Below are 16,999 nucleotides of genomic sequence, written 5' to 3'. Positions count from 1 at the left end.
CGAGGGGCTCCGCCGAGGCGCCTGCTGCCCTTTCGGGGTCCCCGGACAGGGTCCTGCCAGGCGGCTCCCATTCTGCCCACGGGCAGGCGTGCGGCGCCCTCTGCTGGCCAGACCAGGGCTTAGCAGCCCCCAGCACCCGGACTCCTGCATGGGCTGCGGGGGTCCAGCGCTGCCTGGTTGCTGACCTTTCTTCACCGACACATCTCTCTTCTCAGCGGGCCTCGTCCCCCTCAGCTTCTTGTCAGTGGGACGGTTCTTGGCTTTGCTTCCATGCACCGCCCCCCCACTGACCTCAGCCCAAGTTAGCGTCTCTACCTGGGACCCTTCAGGGAGCTCAGGAGGCTCCCTGCTGGCCTCTGACCCTCACACCACTCCACAGGGCTCCTCACCTGCCCGTGTGCCGGCCTCTCGGGGATCTCGCTCTCTCCCGCGGGCCTTCTCCCCCTCTGTCAGTGGGTCTTGGTTCTGGCTCCCAGTATCCCTGCAGTCTCACTGCTGGTCTCTCTGGCACCGCCATCTCCCGCCTGGTTGTCGTCATTACCCAGGTCTAGTCTCTAGCCCGCCTTCCTCGGCCAGGCATCCTCCATCTGGACCCAACCTCGCTCACATTCGTCCTCTCCCGTCCCTGGTGGCTCCCTCCCTGGTGGCTCTCCCCAGCCGTCCTCCACCAGGGCTGTGTCAGCCCTTCAGATTCTCCCTCTGAGGGCCTCCTATGGAGACCTGCCTAGCCCACGTTCCCCGGCTCCTCATCCCCAGCTGCCTCCTCAGCCCCCCTCCTCCTCGGCAGTGGCTGCCTCCGCCCAAGAGCCTGTGGTCCAGGCTCCATTCCTCCGGCCAGGCATGGCGCGTGGCCTATCGCAAGGCCCAGCGGCTCTGCCGAGCGAGGGGTGGTGGCTCGACGCCCCTCCCCGCACGGTGGGCGCGCACGGCCCGGGGGAGCAGGGCCCCAGCTCCCCGGGATCCCGGCTCTGACAGCCGCCTCACCCTCCTCGCAGACATCAACGAGTGCGTGACGGACCTGCACACCTGCAGCCGGGGCCAGCACTGCCTCAACACCGTGGGGTCGTTCCGCTGCTACTCGGCCCTCCCCTGCGAGCCGGGCTACGAGCTCAGAGAAGGGGAGTGCGAAGGTGGGGGCCGCCGGCCACGCCCCAGCCCGCCCCACCCACCCCTTTCCCCACGCTGAAGTCGTGGCCTGGCCTTTGGCCCACATTGGACTCCTCTCCCTGGAGGAGCTGGACCGTGGCCTCCTGCCCCTGGGGTGGTGGGCTTGGGGTAGGAGCAGGGGAGTTGGGGGCAAGAGTGGGGTGGGCCAGGCTGCTGTGTGCCAGGGCTCAGGACAGGCTCCGTCTCTGACCCACGCAGGGGCCTGCACAGCCAAGAGGCGGCAGTGGGAGGCCACGCTGTCTTGCGGCTGTCTGAGGAGAAGCGAGGAGAAGGCTGTGTGGAGCCCGTGGGGTGGGGTGGGGGCTGGGATTGCGGCCTGGGTGAGACAGCAGAAGCTGGGGCCTCCCACTGCCGCCTCCCCAGGAGAACCCCACTTCTGTGTGCTCCCTGTCAGCGCAGGACAGGCGTGGTGTGGGGCTCCACGGCCTGGTCCTGGTCCCAGCCCAAGCTTTCACTGCTGGGGGGGGGGGAGTGCCTCTGTGCCTCTGTTTCCCCATTTGAGAGCTGGGCGTGGCATCACAGCCCACCCTTCCTGAGCACCCGGAGAGCCTGTGGCAGGCTTGGTACCTCTGGTCACATCGGGGACACTGGGGCCACGTGGGCACTGGGTAGAGAATGTGGGCCGGATGGCTGAATGACCACCCGCCGCTGACACCAGCCTGTGTGTGGCAGATGTGGATGAGTGTGCCACGGGCACGCACAACTGCCAGGCCGGCTTCCAGTGCCAGAACACCAAGGGCTCCTTCTACTGCCAGGCCCGCCAGCGCTGCATGGAGGGTTTCCTGCTGGACCCCGAGGGCAACTGTGTGGGTGAGTGGGGCGCCCAGGGGCGGGGGGAGGCATGGGGAGGTGCCGAGGGGCGGGGGGCACCGACAGGGGCGCCCAGGGGCGGGGGACGCCGAAGGGGAGTGAGTGCAGAGGGGCGGGGGGACGCCGAGGGGCAGGGGGCACTGAGGGATGGCACTGGCGTCCCCTTCCTCACCCCCATGTTTCCAGGGCGGCCGGCCCCCAGGCAGGACGCTGTCACCCCCCGGCCAAGCTCCCCCCGAGAGGCTGGTCTGGGGAGCAGCGCAGAGGGAGAAATGGGCAGATGGCATGGGGCAGACAGGACAAAGCGTGTGAGGCCACAGCCCTGTGGGGCCTCTCCTCGCGATGGAGGGGTCCTGGGAAGAGACGGGGTGTAGAGGACTCTAACGGAAGGCTCCGTGAGAGGGACTCCAGAGGGCAGGGCCAGGTGGGGCAGGGGCTTCCTGCGGATTCGCTGGTGGACGGTGTTGGCTGAGCACAAGCACTCTGATAAATGATGAGAGGCAGGGGATTCGAGGTTGGAGCAGAGGCCGTCTGCCTGGCCTTGCCCAGGACCCGAGAAAGCAAGCCAGCCAGCCACTAGGAAGTAGCAGAGCGCCGGGGGAGCAGGGCAGGGTGTGGGATTCGAGGGCAGCAGGAGAGCGGGGGCGTGGGGCGTGGTGGCTGCCAGGCCCCTGTGCGCCCTGTAAGATGGGAAGCCTCGGGAGGAAGTGTGGCTGGCTGTCGTTACTCCAGCTCTGGGCCTCAGTGTCCCCTCTGTCTCCAGCTGCTTCCTCAGGGCAGTGTGAGCACGAGGTGGGACCCCCCCCCTCCATGGGTGTCGGGGTTCTGGGGAGGACCCCTGGTCAGGATGGAGCACTCTAACACTGGACTCAAATCTGGAGCTGGCCTGGAGCTCCACAAGATCCAGATTCCCAGCGTGGCGCTGAGCCTGGGGGCTGAGGCCTGGGCGGGTGAGGCCAGACTCCCCTCTTCACTCCTCAGACATCAATGAGTGCACGTCGCTCTCCGAGCCGTGCCGCCCTGGCTTCAGCTGCATCAACACCGTGGGCTCCTACACGTGCCAGAGGAACCCGCTGGCCTGCCGGCGGGGCTACCATGCCAGTGAGGACGGCTCCGAGTGTGTGGGTAAGGCCACCTGACTCCCTGCCCGGGAGGCCAGGCAGAGGGAGTGCCTGGGTCTCAGGGTGCCCTGCTCACCTGCCCCGCAGACGTGAACGAGTGTGAGATGGGTCTGCACCGCTGCGGAGAGGGCCAGCTGTGCCACAACCTCCCGGGCTCCTACCGCTGTGACTGCAAGCCCGGCTTCCAGCGTGATGCCTTTGGCCGGGCCTGTATTGGTAGGTCGCGCCAGGGGCCAGGATCTCCTGAGAGCACGGGATGCCCCTCAGTGCCCCTCCATGCCTGCACGCCCTCTGCCCCTGCCCAGGCCCCTCCCAGAGGCCCCCTGGGACTCTTTGCCACATTGACCCCACACTCAGGCCTCCTTGCTGTCTCTCTCACCGACTGCTCGGCTCCTGCTCTGCCCCTGCCACCCTTGGCCTTTGCCTCTGCTGCACCTGTTGCCCTCCGTTACCCCATGCTCTCACGCCTGCCGACACCCCGTCTCTCCACCTCTCCCTTCCCTTCCTGGTCCCTCCCGCCCAGGCCTTCCCCCACCTGGGGCCTGAGCCAGCCAGCTTTGGGGCCGCCTTCTGGCAGGCTGTCCACCCTGGGCTCTCGTCCCCTCCCCTCCAGATGTGAATGAGTGCTGGGCTTCGCCGGGGCGTCTGTGCCAGCACACGTGTGAGAACACTCCGGGCTCCTACCGCTGCTCCTGCGCTGCTGGCTTCCTGCTGGCTGCTGACGGCAAGCACTGCGAAGGTACTGGGCCCCGGTCTCTCGCCCCATGTGCCTGGCTCTCCTTGGACAGGTGTGGCAGACCTGGCTGCCCCTGAAGACAAGGGCACACAGGCGGCACTCAACTTGTGCTGAGGGCTCTGAGCCTGTCCTCTAGGTAGCAGATTTGAGCCTGTCCTCTAGGGGAGCAGATTTGAGCCTGTCCTCTAGGTAGCAGATTTGAGCCTGTCCTCTAGGTAGCAGATTTGAGCCTGTCCTCTAGGTAGCAGATTTGAGCCTGTCCTCTAGGGGAGCAGATTTGAGCCTGTCCTCTAGGGGAGCAGATGTGAGCCTGTCCTCTAGGTAGCAGATTTGAGCCTGTCCTCTAGGTAGCAGATTTGAGCCTGTCCTCTAGGGTGGCAGATTTGAGCCTGTCCTCTAGGGTGGCAGATTTGAGCCTGTCCTCTAGGTAGCAGATTTGACCCTGTCCTCTAGGGGAGCAGATTTGAGCCTGTCCTCTAGGGTGGCAGATTTGAGCCTGTCCTCTAGGTAGCAGATTTGAGCCTGTCCACTAGGTAGCAGATGTGAGCCTGTCCTCTAGGTAGCAGATTTGAGCCTGTCCACTAGGTAGCAGATGTGAGCCTGTCCTCTAGGTAGCAGATTTGAGCCTGTCCTCTAGGTAGCAGATTTGAGCCTGTCCACTAGGTAGCAGATGTGAGCCTGTCCTCTAGGTAGCAGATTTGAGCCTGTCCTCTAGGTAGCAGATTTGAGCCTGTCCACTAGGTAGCAGATTTGAGCCTGTCCTCTAGGGTGGCAGGTTTGAGCCTGTCCTCTAGGTAGCAGATTTGAGCCTGTCCTCTAGGTAGCAGATTTGAGCCTGTCCACTAGGGAGCAGATGTGACCCTGCCCTCTAGGTAGCAGATTTGAGCCTGCCCTCTAGGGGAGCAGATGTGAGCCTGTCCTCTAGGGGAGCAGATGTGAGCCTGTCCTCTAGGTAGCAGATTTGAGCCTGCCCTCTAGGGGAGCAGATTTGAGCCTGTCCTCTAGGTAGCAGGTTTGAGCCTGTCCTCTAGGGGAGCAGATGTGACCCTGCCCTCTAGGTAACAGGCTCAAGCCTGTGCCCAGGCTCCTCTGGGGCAGGGCCCAAAGTCTCCACACATCCTCCACTTTCTCCTGGCCAGCCCCTGTCCTTCTCTTCACCCTGCTCCACCATGGACTGCCACAGCTGCCTGGCACCACTGGTTCCTCGTGACAAGCTGTGGGTGAGCCAGAGCCCTGTGCTCTCGTGTGCTGGGCGGATCCGCCCTGACCCCAGCGCTGTCCCCGCAGATGTGAACGAATGCGAGAGCAGGCGCTGCAGCCAGGAGTGCGCCAACGTTTACGGCTCCTACCAGTGCTACTGCCGCCAGGGCTACCAGCTGGCAGAGGACGGGCACTCCTGCACAGGTGAGAGCTGCCCCGGCCCAGGCCCCGTCTAGAGGCCCCCCTCCCCCGGTCAGGCTCCAGAGCGCCCCTGCTCGGCCTCAGGCCTGGCCTGACCTCTGTCAGGTCAGACGACGTGGGCAGGGTGTGGGCACAGGCCTGTGGCCAGAGCCTGGGCAGCCCCCACAGGGAATGGTGGCCGTGAGTCCCTCGCCGCGGTGGACCTAGCACACGCACACACCTGGCTTGCTGTGAGGTCCTGGCCTCTGCGTCCGGAGCCTCCTGGCCTCTGTCAGCTGGCTGCCTGGCTCTGGCGAGGACGGGGCGTGCGGGCTGGGCGAGGCTCAGGCCCTGCCACTCTGTTCCACAGACATCGACGAGTGTGTGCAGGGCGCTGGCATCCTGTGCACCTTCCGCTGCGTCAACGTGCCCGGGAGCTACCAATGCGCGTGCCCGGAGCAGGGCTATGCCATGCTGGCCAACGGCCGGTCCTGCAGGGGTGAGTGGCAGGCCCGCACGTGGCGGAATGGCTAACGCCCTCAGCACACGGGGCGCTGGCTCCAGGCTTTCTGCGTGGCGGGACCGCGCCCAGCCTCTCTCCCCTTTCCTTCCTTCCCCCAGACCTGGATGAGTGTGCACTGGGCACGCACAACTGCTCTGCAGACCAGACCTGCCACAATATCCAGGGCAGCTTCCGCTGCCTGCGCTTTGAGTGCCCCCCAAACTACGCCCGAGTATCTGAGACGTGAGTGAACCCCAGCCCCTGGCACCAAAGGCATGGCCCTGCTCAGGCCGCATGGCAATGTGGCCTCACTCCCCAAAACAGACAGAAGGCCAGGGCAGGGGTCAAGGCCTCTGCCTACCACGCCCAGGGCCCTGAGTTCAAGGCCTAGTGTTGCCAGAAGCCAATAGACGCCCCTCTTGGACGGTCCAGAGAAGGAAGAGAAGGCTCAGAGCCTCTCTCCGCCTCGGTCCCACGCACCACAGACAGCACGGCGTGTGCTGGTCATAGACTCCTCCACCCCACACCACCAACTCCGTCACCGCTTCTGAGGGCCACCACCCAGGAGCAGCTTCGGTGCCTGGCTCGGCTCAGGATCCCCCGGGGCCACGGCCAAGTTGACCCCACCACCTGGCCATCTCAGTGAGCACAGGGGTCCCCAAACCCTCACACACGGCTCTCAGCTCTTCAGCCCCTGGCTTTTGCCGGGGGCTGTGTGGGGTCCCAGCCCGAGGCCAGTCAAAGGGAGAGTGCTAATACCAAGTGTGCTAAGTACACCTGGGTGACTGAACACCACCGCTGCCACAGCCCTCAGCCATGCTACCCGAGGGGCCGGGAGGGACCCGTGGAGCATGGCCACCAGCAAGTGGAAGGGGACAGGGAGGGGAGCAAGAACAGATGAAGGGAAGGAGGGAGGGAGGGAACAAGGAGGCTGGCTGTGTGGAAGCTTCCCTCTGCGACATCCTGAGGCCGGCCGGGGTCTGCTGCGACCCGAGGAAGCTGGGGTACGCCACACCGTCCCCCTCCTCTGTCCCCCGCTCCGTCCCCGCAGGAAATGCGAGCGCACGGCGTGCCAGGACCTGGCCGAGTGCCAGGACTCCCCGGCCCGCATCACCTACTACCAGCTGAACCTCCAGACCGGCCTGCTGGTGCCCGCACACATCTTCCGCATCGGGCCGGCGCCCGCCTTCGCGGGGGACACCGTCTCCCTGACCATCACCAGGGGCAACGAGGGCGGCTACTTCAGCACGCGCCGCCTCAACGCCTACACGGGCGTCGTCTCCCTGCAGCGGCCCGTGTTGGAGCCCCGGGACTTCGCCCTGGACGTGGAGATGAGGCTGTGGCGGCAGGGCTCCGTCACCACCTTCCTGGCCAAGATGCACATTTTCTTCACCACCCTGGTCCCCTGAGGAGCCGAGCCCCCCCCCCCACACACACCTGGGGCGCCCGGTCCCCATGGGGGCTTCTGGCCAACTTGGTAACTTAATTTCGCTGACATGATGGCTGTGGGGCCTGGGGAGGGGAGGTCAAGGTCAAGGTCAACACGAGCTCTGGAGGTGAGCGGCCGGAGGCTGGATGAGGCTCTGTGGACTGGACACGGCTACCGCATCAGGACTCAGGACAAAACTGGTGACCCGTCCCTGCAGCTGACAGTCCGTTCTGTCCCGCCGGGATTAGGTCTTCCCTTCAATCATGTCAAGGTTTCTGTTTCATGATAAGGATAGTACACATTCGTTGTGTGTTTGCTTTTTAAGTAAACCGTGTGTCTTTCTCTTGTGAAGCATGGGTGTTGGAGTTCGACAGCAAATCTGAGTGTCGCAGTCCCGGGATGTGTCAGGTTGTTGCGCTGTCCTCCCCTGAAGTCTCACTCGAGTACCTAGCCCTCAAGCCATGCCCGGGCTGGGCTCCTCTCTTCTCCTTGCCTACTTCCTGCACCTCCTCCACCTCCTGTCCTCTCCTTCTGCCTCCTTCCCCAGAGAGGGGGCTCAGCTTGCTGGCCTGTCACCTGGATGCCATCCAAAACTCCAGACCTGGTCCCTGTGGTTCCAAGGCCCAAAGATAGTGGGTCAGATGCGGACTTGGGCAGGACCAGAAAAATGTGAGCTTTTTCAGAGTTCAGTGTAGCCTGTCTGCCCGCCTGCCTTCTCCCTCTCTTCCACCACCTCCGCCTCCTCCTCCTCCTCCTCCTCCTCCTCCTCCTCCTCCTCCTCCTCACAGGGATACTGTCTCTGAGAGTCTCTTGCTCAAAGCTAGCACTCTACCACTTGAGCCACAGCACCTCTCCCAGCCTTTTCTGGGTGTGAGGTACTGAGGAATACAGCCCAGGGCTTTGTGCATGCTAGGCGAGCATTCTACTACTAGGCCACCTTCCCAGCCCCCCAGCTGACTTTAAACTGCAACCCTCAGACCTCAGCCTCCTGAGTAGTTACAACTACAGGCAGGAGCCGCTGACACCCAACTAATGTAAACTTCTAATTCAGGACTAGTTTTCCGTATCAAAAAGATAAGAGGATAATGCAGGTTTTCTGGTGCAACACTCCACCCCCCGGGGTCCTGCTCTCCACCTCTTACGTTCATTAGTCTAGACACATCACAGTGAAAAGTTCAGGAAGCAATTCTGATACAGAATGATGAGTTAGTGTCCTGTGGTTTGGCTTTTCCTGATTTTACCCAGTGTTCGTTTTCTATCCCTGGCTTTCTGTCCTATTCCCTTGATGCCAGGTGACTGGGCATCTCCCCAGGGGGAAAGGGGGGGCCCAGCCAGCTGACCTGTCACCCAGGGCTCTGCTCTCCCCAGAGCAGCCAGGCTGGCTCACTGAGCCTCCAAGGCGAGGTCTAGGGAACTGCGCTGCACAGCGACACCTACTGGCGGCAAGCGGCGGTGCGGCCTTGCTTGCAGAGGTGGATGGTGAGGGGGCCACCTCTCTCCACTCTGAGCACAGGTGAGGGGTTCACTTCAGGTCCCTGAGATCTCCTTCGGTATTTTAATAACTGACTTCCATCGGCAGATCAGAAACCCCATGCCAGCACACAGGCCCACACAGGCATGGGCACACGCACACACGCACGCACACACGGGCGCCGTCTGGAGGAGAGAGTGGAGGGTGGTGGGTGCTGACCACCTCATAACCCAGACCTGGACACATGAGGAAGGACCTGTGCACCAGTGCAGCCCACCGCTGGGCCTGGATGGCGCTGAGGCCCACGTGGCGTCTCCACGGAGCCTCTCCATGGGGCCTCTCCCAAGGCACAGCGCAGAGTGGACACTGCCAGTGCGAGTGGAGGGATGAGAGGGCGCCCACCCTGCCTGCTGCTGCTGGAGAGAAGGGTGGGGGTGAGCTATTGGTCAGAAGGCCCAGGCAGGGGCCATGGTTGAAGGGAGGGAAGGGAGGGCCGGGGTGGCTGCAGTTTGGCGCCAGGCCTTTCCCCGGCCCGTGCTTCCACCCAGAGCCCTGAGAGCCCAGCGCTTGGCCTCTGAGCTCTGTGAGTCCCTGCTGAGCAGAGTCAGGGCAGAGTCTCACTCTCCGTGCTGTCCAATGACCAGGCCAGAGGCTCAAGCTTGCTCTGGCAGGGCTGAAGTTCCAGTGCCATCCACCCAACCCAGGACTCTGATGTTGACCCAGGTCGACCCAGCAGGAAGGGTGGGGACGGGAAGGTGACCACAGGGCCTTTGTGCTGGCTCCAGGGCTCTGTTAGCTGGGCCCAGGGACTAATAAGACCTGGTTACCATGGCAATGCCCTTTGCTTGAGCCAAGCAATCCTTGGGGGCCTGGCAGAGCCCCAGGACACGCAGCTGGCCAGGGCAGGTGGCAGCGAGGTCGGATGATATTCTGAGACCCCATTCTCCATACAGGTCAAGCCCTGAGACCTCCCCCTGCCAGGGTGAGAGAGAACTGGGTGTGAACCCCACAGCTGGCAATGGGTATCGGCTGCAGTGGCCAGGCCAGCCAGCCTCTGTGCAGCCCAGACCTGGGCGGGCCCGGGCCTGGCGGGCCTCAGTCTCCTCCCTGCACGTGTGTGGTGTGAGTCCCCTCTGCCCCACCCCCCCGGCTGCGCGTGCACAAGACAGGCCTGCTAACTGGGGCATGGGCCCTCCTTTTCCTCTGGGCTGTTTCACCTGTGGCCGCAGGTGCCAGGCCTGAGGGTGACGCCCCTCAAAAGGTGCTGGAGGAGCTGCAGGTGGCAGCTCAGCCACAGGGCACAGGTGGGCTGTCCCAGTGCCACTGCAGGCCCAGCCCTGGGCACCCCCTTCTCTTCCCTTTCCAGGGCTCACCCCGCCATCCCCTGGGCGCCCCCTCCCCTCCCCTTCCTGGGGCTCACCCCGATGTCCCCTGTGTGCCCCCTCTCCTCCCCTCCCCTTCCCAGGGCTCACCCCGCCGTCCCCTGGGCACCCCCTCCCCTCCCCTTCCTTGCACATGTTCCAGCCACCAGCCCAGGACGCAGGAAAGGTTTGTCCTGCACAGATGGCCGCTAGGTGCCGCTGCAGCTCTGCTGACATGTGAGGCAGGCTGGATGGAGTCCCAGGTCCCTGGACCTGGCTGGAGCCGCCCAGCCTCTCAGCCTGCCGTCCAGGCCAGCCCCGGTGCCACCCAGCCTGCAGAAGCAGCAGGGCAGGTGGGGGCGGCTCTGGAGCGGGTGTGTGCAGGGAGACATGGGGGGGGGATAGACCAGTCCAGGGGCTCCAGGAGCTGAGGCAAGCTTGTGAAGGGTGCAGATTTGGAACGGGAGAGGCTCCTCGACGGCGGCCATGGCTAAGGGGCAGGCGTGGGGTCACAGCCAGGCAGAGGAGCACAGGACGGCGGGAGCAGGGCCCACAGACCCAGCCAGACTCCATCTGCAGATAAACAGATTCAGGGTACTGTCAGAGGGCAACTGGTAGGCATGGGGGAGCCGGGCTGGGGATGGAGGCTGCCCCGGGGCCTGGGCCACAGAGGAGACACCAACAGACCCACGCGGAGCGAGCACCCCTAATCACCCCTATAATCACAGCTACTCAGGAGCCTGAGACCTCAGGACCGAAGGCTGATACCAGCCTGGGCAGAAAAGTCCACAAGACTTTATGTCCTGTCACCCAACAGAAAGCCGAGCACATGGCAGGGGGAAAGCATGCAAGACCCCAAGTTTAAAAAAAAAAAAGTCGGGGGGTCCCAGGCAGGGGTTCCTGCGAAGACTGGACGGCGTGCGTGTGCGGCTCAGGACCCAGTGAGCTGTGGTGAGGGTGGGTGAGCAGGCTCTGGGCAGCCCTGGGCCCTGCGCTGTCTGCCCAGGAGACCGCCCTCTCCTCACCAAACCCCCTGTGCCAGGGCCGCCTCAGCCCCAGTGACCACACGGGGGCAGCAGAGGGCGTCGCTGGGCAGAGGGACAGTGGAGCTGGAGACAGGGCCCTCTCTGTTCCCTCCTCACGGCAGGAACGGCACCTGCAGAGCCCAGCCCTGTTGGTGCCTCGTGGAACGGGGCCAGTTTCTCCTGCAGAGGGCCGCAGGCCCGGGAGACTGGTGCAGGCACATGGACGTGGTGGGCGAGTGGCATGCCAGTGGCACTGAGGGAAACGTGCCAGCAGTTTCTTGTCACAGCACTAGCACTTGTGCTGGGGTGGACGTCAGGGGAGGCGGCTGTGAAGGTGGAAACACAGAGGCCTGCTGAAAGGAGCCCCGAGAGCATGGAAGCCATGCCAGGGCGGGGGGCGGGGGGGCGCAGGGCCGGGTCGGGGACGCTGGGCTCCAGCCTGCACGCAGCCCTGCGGTGACAGAGGCCTTCTCTTCTAGGGCCTCGCTGTCTTCGGTGTTTTTCTGTTCTTGACTCCCAGCTTCCCCCTTGGCTCAGAGAATGAGAGAGAAAATGAGAGAACCAGAGAAGACAGAGGAAGGGAGGGGGGAGGGAGGGAGGGAGGGAGGAGGGGGGAGGGAGGGAGGGAGGAGGAGGGAGGGAGGGAGGGAAGGGTGCTGCTCTCTGCCGTTAGGGCGCCAGTGTCCCACGGTGTCCCCCACACTGGAAGGTACCCCTGTCTGTGCCCCGTCCTCTTGACTTTTCCAGCTCCCTGGGGCTTTGGTGTGGCGGCCTCTGGACTAACCTCCCCACCCTCCATCACCTCCTGGGTTGGTTTCCTGTGGCCACAGTGGTATTTCCAGTGCACACAGAGATAGAAGGGAGCTGCAGAGGTAATGTGGGTGCTTCCACGCTTGACAAAACGGGAAGGCAGGTGGCTTCTTGTCTGTGGTAAGCGCATCTGCTTCTGCAGTAATTACTATTTGAGATAATTATGAAAAAGAATTTAAATACTTAAGGCATGCGCAGGGCAGGACAGCGTGCTTTTGCCTTATTCCTGATTTCTCCTGCAAGTCGGAGCGTTGTCCTGGCTGGGGCCTGGGGTGGGTGGGGCGGCAGCTCAGACCCCACTGCAGGCTGAGTTGCGGTGGGCAGGCCCCAGACGGAGGGCCTCGCAGGGGACCCCTTGCAGGGGGGACAGCTGGTGGCTACACTGACCTGGTTTCCTTGTACCCAGTTCCCTCATCTCTGGCCTTGGGTTCAAGGCTGGGCTCCGTGACAGCCTTGCTCATAACGGGACACACCCGATGTGTGCCAGGCCCTGGGCTCCTGGGTTCTCCCCTGTGCTTTGTGGGACCAGGTGGGGAAGTCATAGGGCAGCGCAGGGCAGGGGGTGGCGGGAGCTTAGAGAGGAGCAACCTCAGGGAATCGCAGCTAGGAGTGGGCAGCCATGCTGGGCTGGGGGAGATGCCAGCTCCATGGGTGGCCCAGATTCCGGGCTGAGCTCAGCAGACTGGCTGGACCAGCAGGGAAGAAATGATTTCCTTCACCCCCGCTGTGCGGCAGTGCAGGGAGAGGGGACGCCTGAGGGCATCACCCTGACCCCAGGATGTGGGTCCTGGAGGCTGTGAGGGAGGGAGATGAGGCAGCGGGCTGTGCAGGGCCTGGAGCCTGGCAGGTTGGTGGGCAGCGGGCCGTGCGGGGCCTGGAGCGAGGGAGAATCTTTCCCGGGCTGCACAGACGCCCTGGCCTCTCAATGGCCGTGGGGTTGCTGTGGGTTGGAGTGAGGCGAGGGCTAGCCAGGCTAAGCCTGGAGCCGTCCGTGGACAGGAGAGAGGGTGCTGCAGCTCTGTCCTGGGGCCATTCTGACTCACTGTCTGCACGTGGGGCAGGGTCTGGCTTTGAGGTTGACTAGAAAGAAAACCCTCAAGTGCGATGGTGGAGACAGAGGGCAGTTCACCTCTCAAGCCCTAGGACTGGAGCAACCAAGTTTAACCGACGACCTAGCTTCCTTCCAGCCCCTGGCTCTACTTGACCAAGGAAGCTTCTCCCTAGAGGCCAGCATGGCTGCAGTTTCAGCCATTGCATCTGAGCTCCAAGTAAGTGGGGCAGGAGAGGAGGCAAGGAAGGGGTGACAGGTTGTGAGGTCTTTTGCCCAAGGCCTTTGGCCATGATCCCCTCACTTACTCCCATGGTCCGGTGCTTGGTCCCAGGACCAAAGCGGGAGCTCAGCAGAGGGGCAGGCAAGAGGCAAACGCTGGTGATTCTGCAGGGGACGACTCATGGGCTTTCCTTGTGGCAAGTCTGCGGTGTGGAAAGGTTCACGTGACGAAACCTGAGATTCCAGAATGTTCTGTGGCAAGGGCATGCACGGGCATGGCTGAGGTCACAGGTCCCGTGGGCACACTCTGGGCTGGCTTTTCCCTGGGGTGCAGTGGGTCCTGGGAAGTCTGAACACTGTTTAGACTTTATGGGGTGCACCCTGGCTGCGTGGACAGTCCAGCTGAGGCCAATGGTGGCTGTACAGGTTCCTTCATCCGCTGGCCGCCCTCCTCCAGATGGGATGGTGGAGCTCCGGGTCTCCCTGAGCCACCCTCTCCTGACGCCACCTCCGTCCCCCGCAGCCAGCACTCCTGCCAGGGCCTCATTCTCTACCCTGCTCTTGCCTTCTCTGGCTTTGAGTCCCCTCAAGATGGCACAGTGGGTACAGTGGCTCTAGCCCTCACTCGAACGATTTCTAGAAGAGCTCAAAGAAGTTCAGATCTCTTCGCAGATGGGGCCATTTCTGTGCCACTTACGGGGCAGCAAGACGCTGGACGCTAACTGGCCTTACTGTGGTTTATCGGGACCAGCCATGGAAATGAGGAGGTCGGATGACACAGAGCAGGTCAGGCCACTCAGCCCGAGCCCCGGAGCAGAGCCTAGCTGGCCCCTCCTCGCCTTGCGTGGGTCCATGACACCACGGTGGCCGTGTGCTGGGAATGACCCTCACCCAGGAGACAGAGCCCTTCCCCCGGCCTCACCACCCCCGCCTCCGACCTCTCCTGCTCGGCTCAGGCCTTCCCCAGGCTGGTGATCCATCCGGACTGGTTTTCAGCCGTGTGATAAGTGACCACAGGGCTGGGCCCCCCACACCACACACTGATTTTCTTCAGAGTTCCAGAGCCAGACGTCCCCTGTGTGGTGCCAGTTGGGCTGTGTTCCATCTGAGAACAGCTTCCTGCCCTTGGGTGGTTTTCCTGCAACCCTCCCAGCACCCCTGTGCCCCACCCCTGTCCCTCAGCCCCTGAACCCCCCTCTGCCTTGAGGGCCCACCCTGGCCACACCTTTATCTGTCTCATGCCACAGGCTGGGGCCTGGCCTGGCTTCCCTGTGTGCTCAGCAGGGGACAGAAGCCACACTGTGAGGGAGGGGGGAAGGCCTAGGCCTCTCAGTGGGCTGGGGCTGGGCAGATTTGGGGCAGGTGTCAGCCATGCCTGTGGTGTCACCTTCAGTCCCCCCGTCCCTGCCGGCCTGCGCTGTCCACTCAGAGCCCTGTCTGCCCCGGAGCCGGGGTCCTCAGCCCTATGCATAGGTGCACGGCTGGGCACCAGGCCCACTGGGATGCAGCCTGGAGCAGAGCCTTGAGGCATGAAACCTTGCGTTCAAATCCCATCACCACCGGGCCTTCCCTGAGCCTGTTTGCCCATCTCCAAATCCAGGCCAGTCACGTCCCCTCCTCGTGGCTCTGGTGGACGGTGACAACGGCCCTGAACTTTCTTAATTAACCATCCAGATAAGGAGAGGCATCTGCACACTTAGGTGTACCTGCTGTGAGCCTGCAGTGATTGTCGCTCAGGCCCCAGGCTGGTGTCTGAGTGGGACTCCCCTCTGGGGCTGGGGGAGGCAGGCACCTGGAGTGAGGCCCCTCCCTCCACTGCAGCCTCACTGCACAAGCCAGGGGCTGGGGACTCCAGAGCCAGCCCGCTGTGGCTCCCCCTGTGGCACTGGGGAGTGGCGAGTGGTCAGTGCTGGGTGGGACTGTCCAGGGTAGGGGGAGGAATCAAGGAGACTCGGGCACTGCCAAGATGTATTGATTCCAGGCATCAGGCGCTGCGCTGGGACCCAGCCAGGAGATGAGGTCATGGAGGATGGGACAGTGACTCCAGGGATGGCGCTGTCCTGGCCATGATGTCATCGCAGGCATGAACAGCCGCTGCCTGGAAGACCTAGGCTGCCTCCTTCCTTGTCCTTGCATCAGAGTGGGGAGGGAGGCCCGGGGACCTCTCTCGTGACTGCCAGCCAGCTCTCTGGGCCATTGCAGACAGCGCTCCCGTCTCCCCACTGCGGGCTTCCCTGGCTCGCTGCACCGTCCCCGAGTGAAGGAGGTGGCACCAGACGAGTAGGTAACCTCTCTGTACTCAGGTTGCCATCAGCAGGCTGTGTGCAGGTCCTCTCGCAAGGGCCTGGCAGCAGCTGAGAGCCGGGAGCAGGGGTGTGGCCACGCCACCTCCTCATGACTTCCAAGTGTGACTGGACCAGTCTGGGGCTCACCTTGGTGTTGCTTAGCTGTGGGGTCTTGGGTAGGTTGGTTTCCTTTCGTGAGTATCAGTTTCCCCATCTCTTAAGAGGCCAAAATAGGGGGAACAGAGGCTGGTGGGGTGAGCTTTGACATAGGTGTTGGTGCCTGAGAGCGGCTGTCATCAGTACCAACTAAGCCTCAAACTTACATCCAAGTATGTAGCATGTACTGTCAATGGCAGCACAGAGCCTCACCCCTGAGAGTGTGGACAGCAAGTTACCACAGAGTCAGAAGAGGAGTGAACCATCGCACACACGCAGGGACTGAAGAGCACTGACACACACACACAGACATAGGAGAGCACTGACACAAACACAGTGACAGGAGAGCAGTGACAAATACACACAGTGACAGGAGAGCAGTGACACACACACAGTGACAGGAGAGCAGTGATCCACACACACAGTGACAGGAGAACAGTGACAAACACACACAGTGACAGGAGAACAGTGACAAATACACACAGTGACAGGAGAACAGTGACAGACACACGCAGTGACAGGAGAGCAGTGACAAACACACACAGTGACAGGAGAACAGTGATCCATACACACAGTGACAGGAGAACAGTGACACACACACACAGAGAGACAGGAGAGTAGTGATCCACAAACAGTGACAGGAGAACAGTGATCTATACACACAGTGACAGGAGAACAGTGATCCATACACACAGTGACAGGACAGAAGTGATCTATACACAGAGTGACAGAAGAACAGTGATCTATACACAGAGTGACAGAAGAACAGTGATCTATACACAGAGTGACAGGAGAGCAGTGATCCATAGACACAGTGACAGGAGAACAGTGACCTATACACACAGTGACAGGAGAGCAGTGATCTATACACACAGTGACAGGAGAACAGTGATCTATACACACAGTGACAGGAGAATAGTGATCTATACACACAGTGACAGGAGAGCAGTGATCTATACACAGAGTGACAGGAGAGCAGTGATCTATACACACAGTGACAGGAGAGCAGTGATCCATACACACAGTGACAGGAGAGCAGTGATCTACACACACGGTGACAGGAGAGCAGTGATCTATACACACAGTGACAGGAGAGCAGTGATCTATACACACAGTGACAGGAGAGCAGTGATCTATACACACAGTGACAGGAGAACAGTGATCCATACACACAGTGACAGGAGAACAGTGATCTATACACACAGTGACAGGAGAACAGTGATCCATACACACAGTGACAGGAGAGCAGTGATCTACACACACAGTGACAGGAGAGCAGTGATCTATACACACAGTGACAGGAGAGCAGTGATCTCTACACACCGTGACAGGAGAGCAGTGATCTATACACACAGTGACAGGAGAGCAGTGATCCATACACACAGTGACAGGAGAATAGTGATCTATACACACAGTGACAGGAGAACAGTGATCTATACACACAGTGACAGGAGAACAGTGATCCATACACACAGT

General features: G+C 62.1%; 1 protein-coding gene across 1 annotated transcript in view; it reads left to right on the top strand.

Annotated features, from left to right (window-relative positions):
* Fbln2 (fibulin 2) overlaps positions 1–7,199 on the top strand; it is a 38,162-nt gene extending 30,963 nt beyond the window's left edge. Inside the window, exons 10-18 of the mRNA XM_090323779.1 lie at positions 996–1,130; positions 1,840–1,977; positions 2,959–3,102; positions 3,186–3,314; positions 3,712–3,837; positions 5,122–5,238; positions 5,585–5,713; positions 5,836–5,959; positions 6,768–7,199. Of these exons, the coding sequence (XP_090179905.1) occupies positions 996–1,130; positions 1,840–1,977; positions 2,959–3,102; positions 3,186–3,314; positions 3,712–3,837; positions 5,122–5,238; positions 5,585–5,713; positions 5,836–5,959; positions 6,768–7,125 (1,400 nt within the window). The 3' untranslated portion in view covers positions 7,126–7,199. The remainder of the gene's footprint in view (positions 1–995; positions 1,131–1,839; positions 1,978–2,958; positions 3,103–3,185; positions 3,315–3,711; positions 3,838–5,121; positions 5,239–5,584; positions 5,714–5,835; positions 5,960–6,767) is intronic.
* Positions 7,200–16,999: the final 9,800 nt, after the last annotated feature.

The sequence above is a fragment of the Megascapheus bottae genome, chromosome 33 (genome assembly GCF_031878675.1).
Source record: "Megascapheus bottae isolate mThoBot1 chromosome 33, mThoBot2.hap1, whole genome shotgun sequence".
Lineage (NCBI taxonomy): Eukaryota > Metazoa > Chordata > Mammalia > Rodentia > Geomyidae > Megascapheus > Megascapheus bottae.
This window is presented reverse-complemented; position numbering and strand designations above follow the sequence as displayed.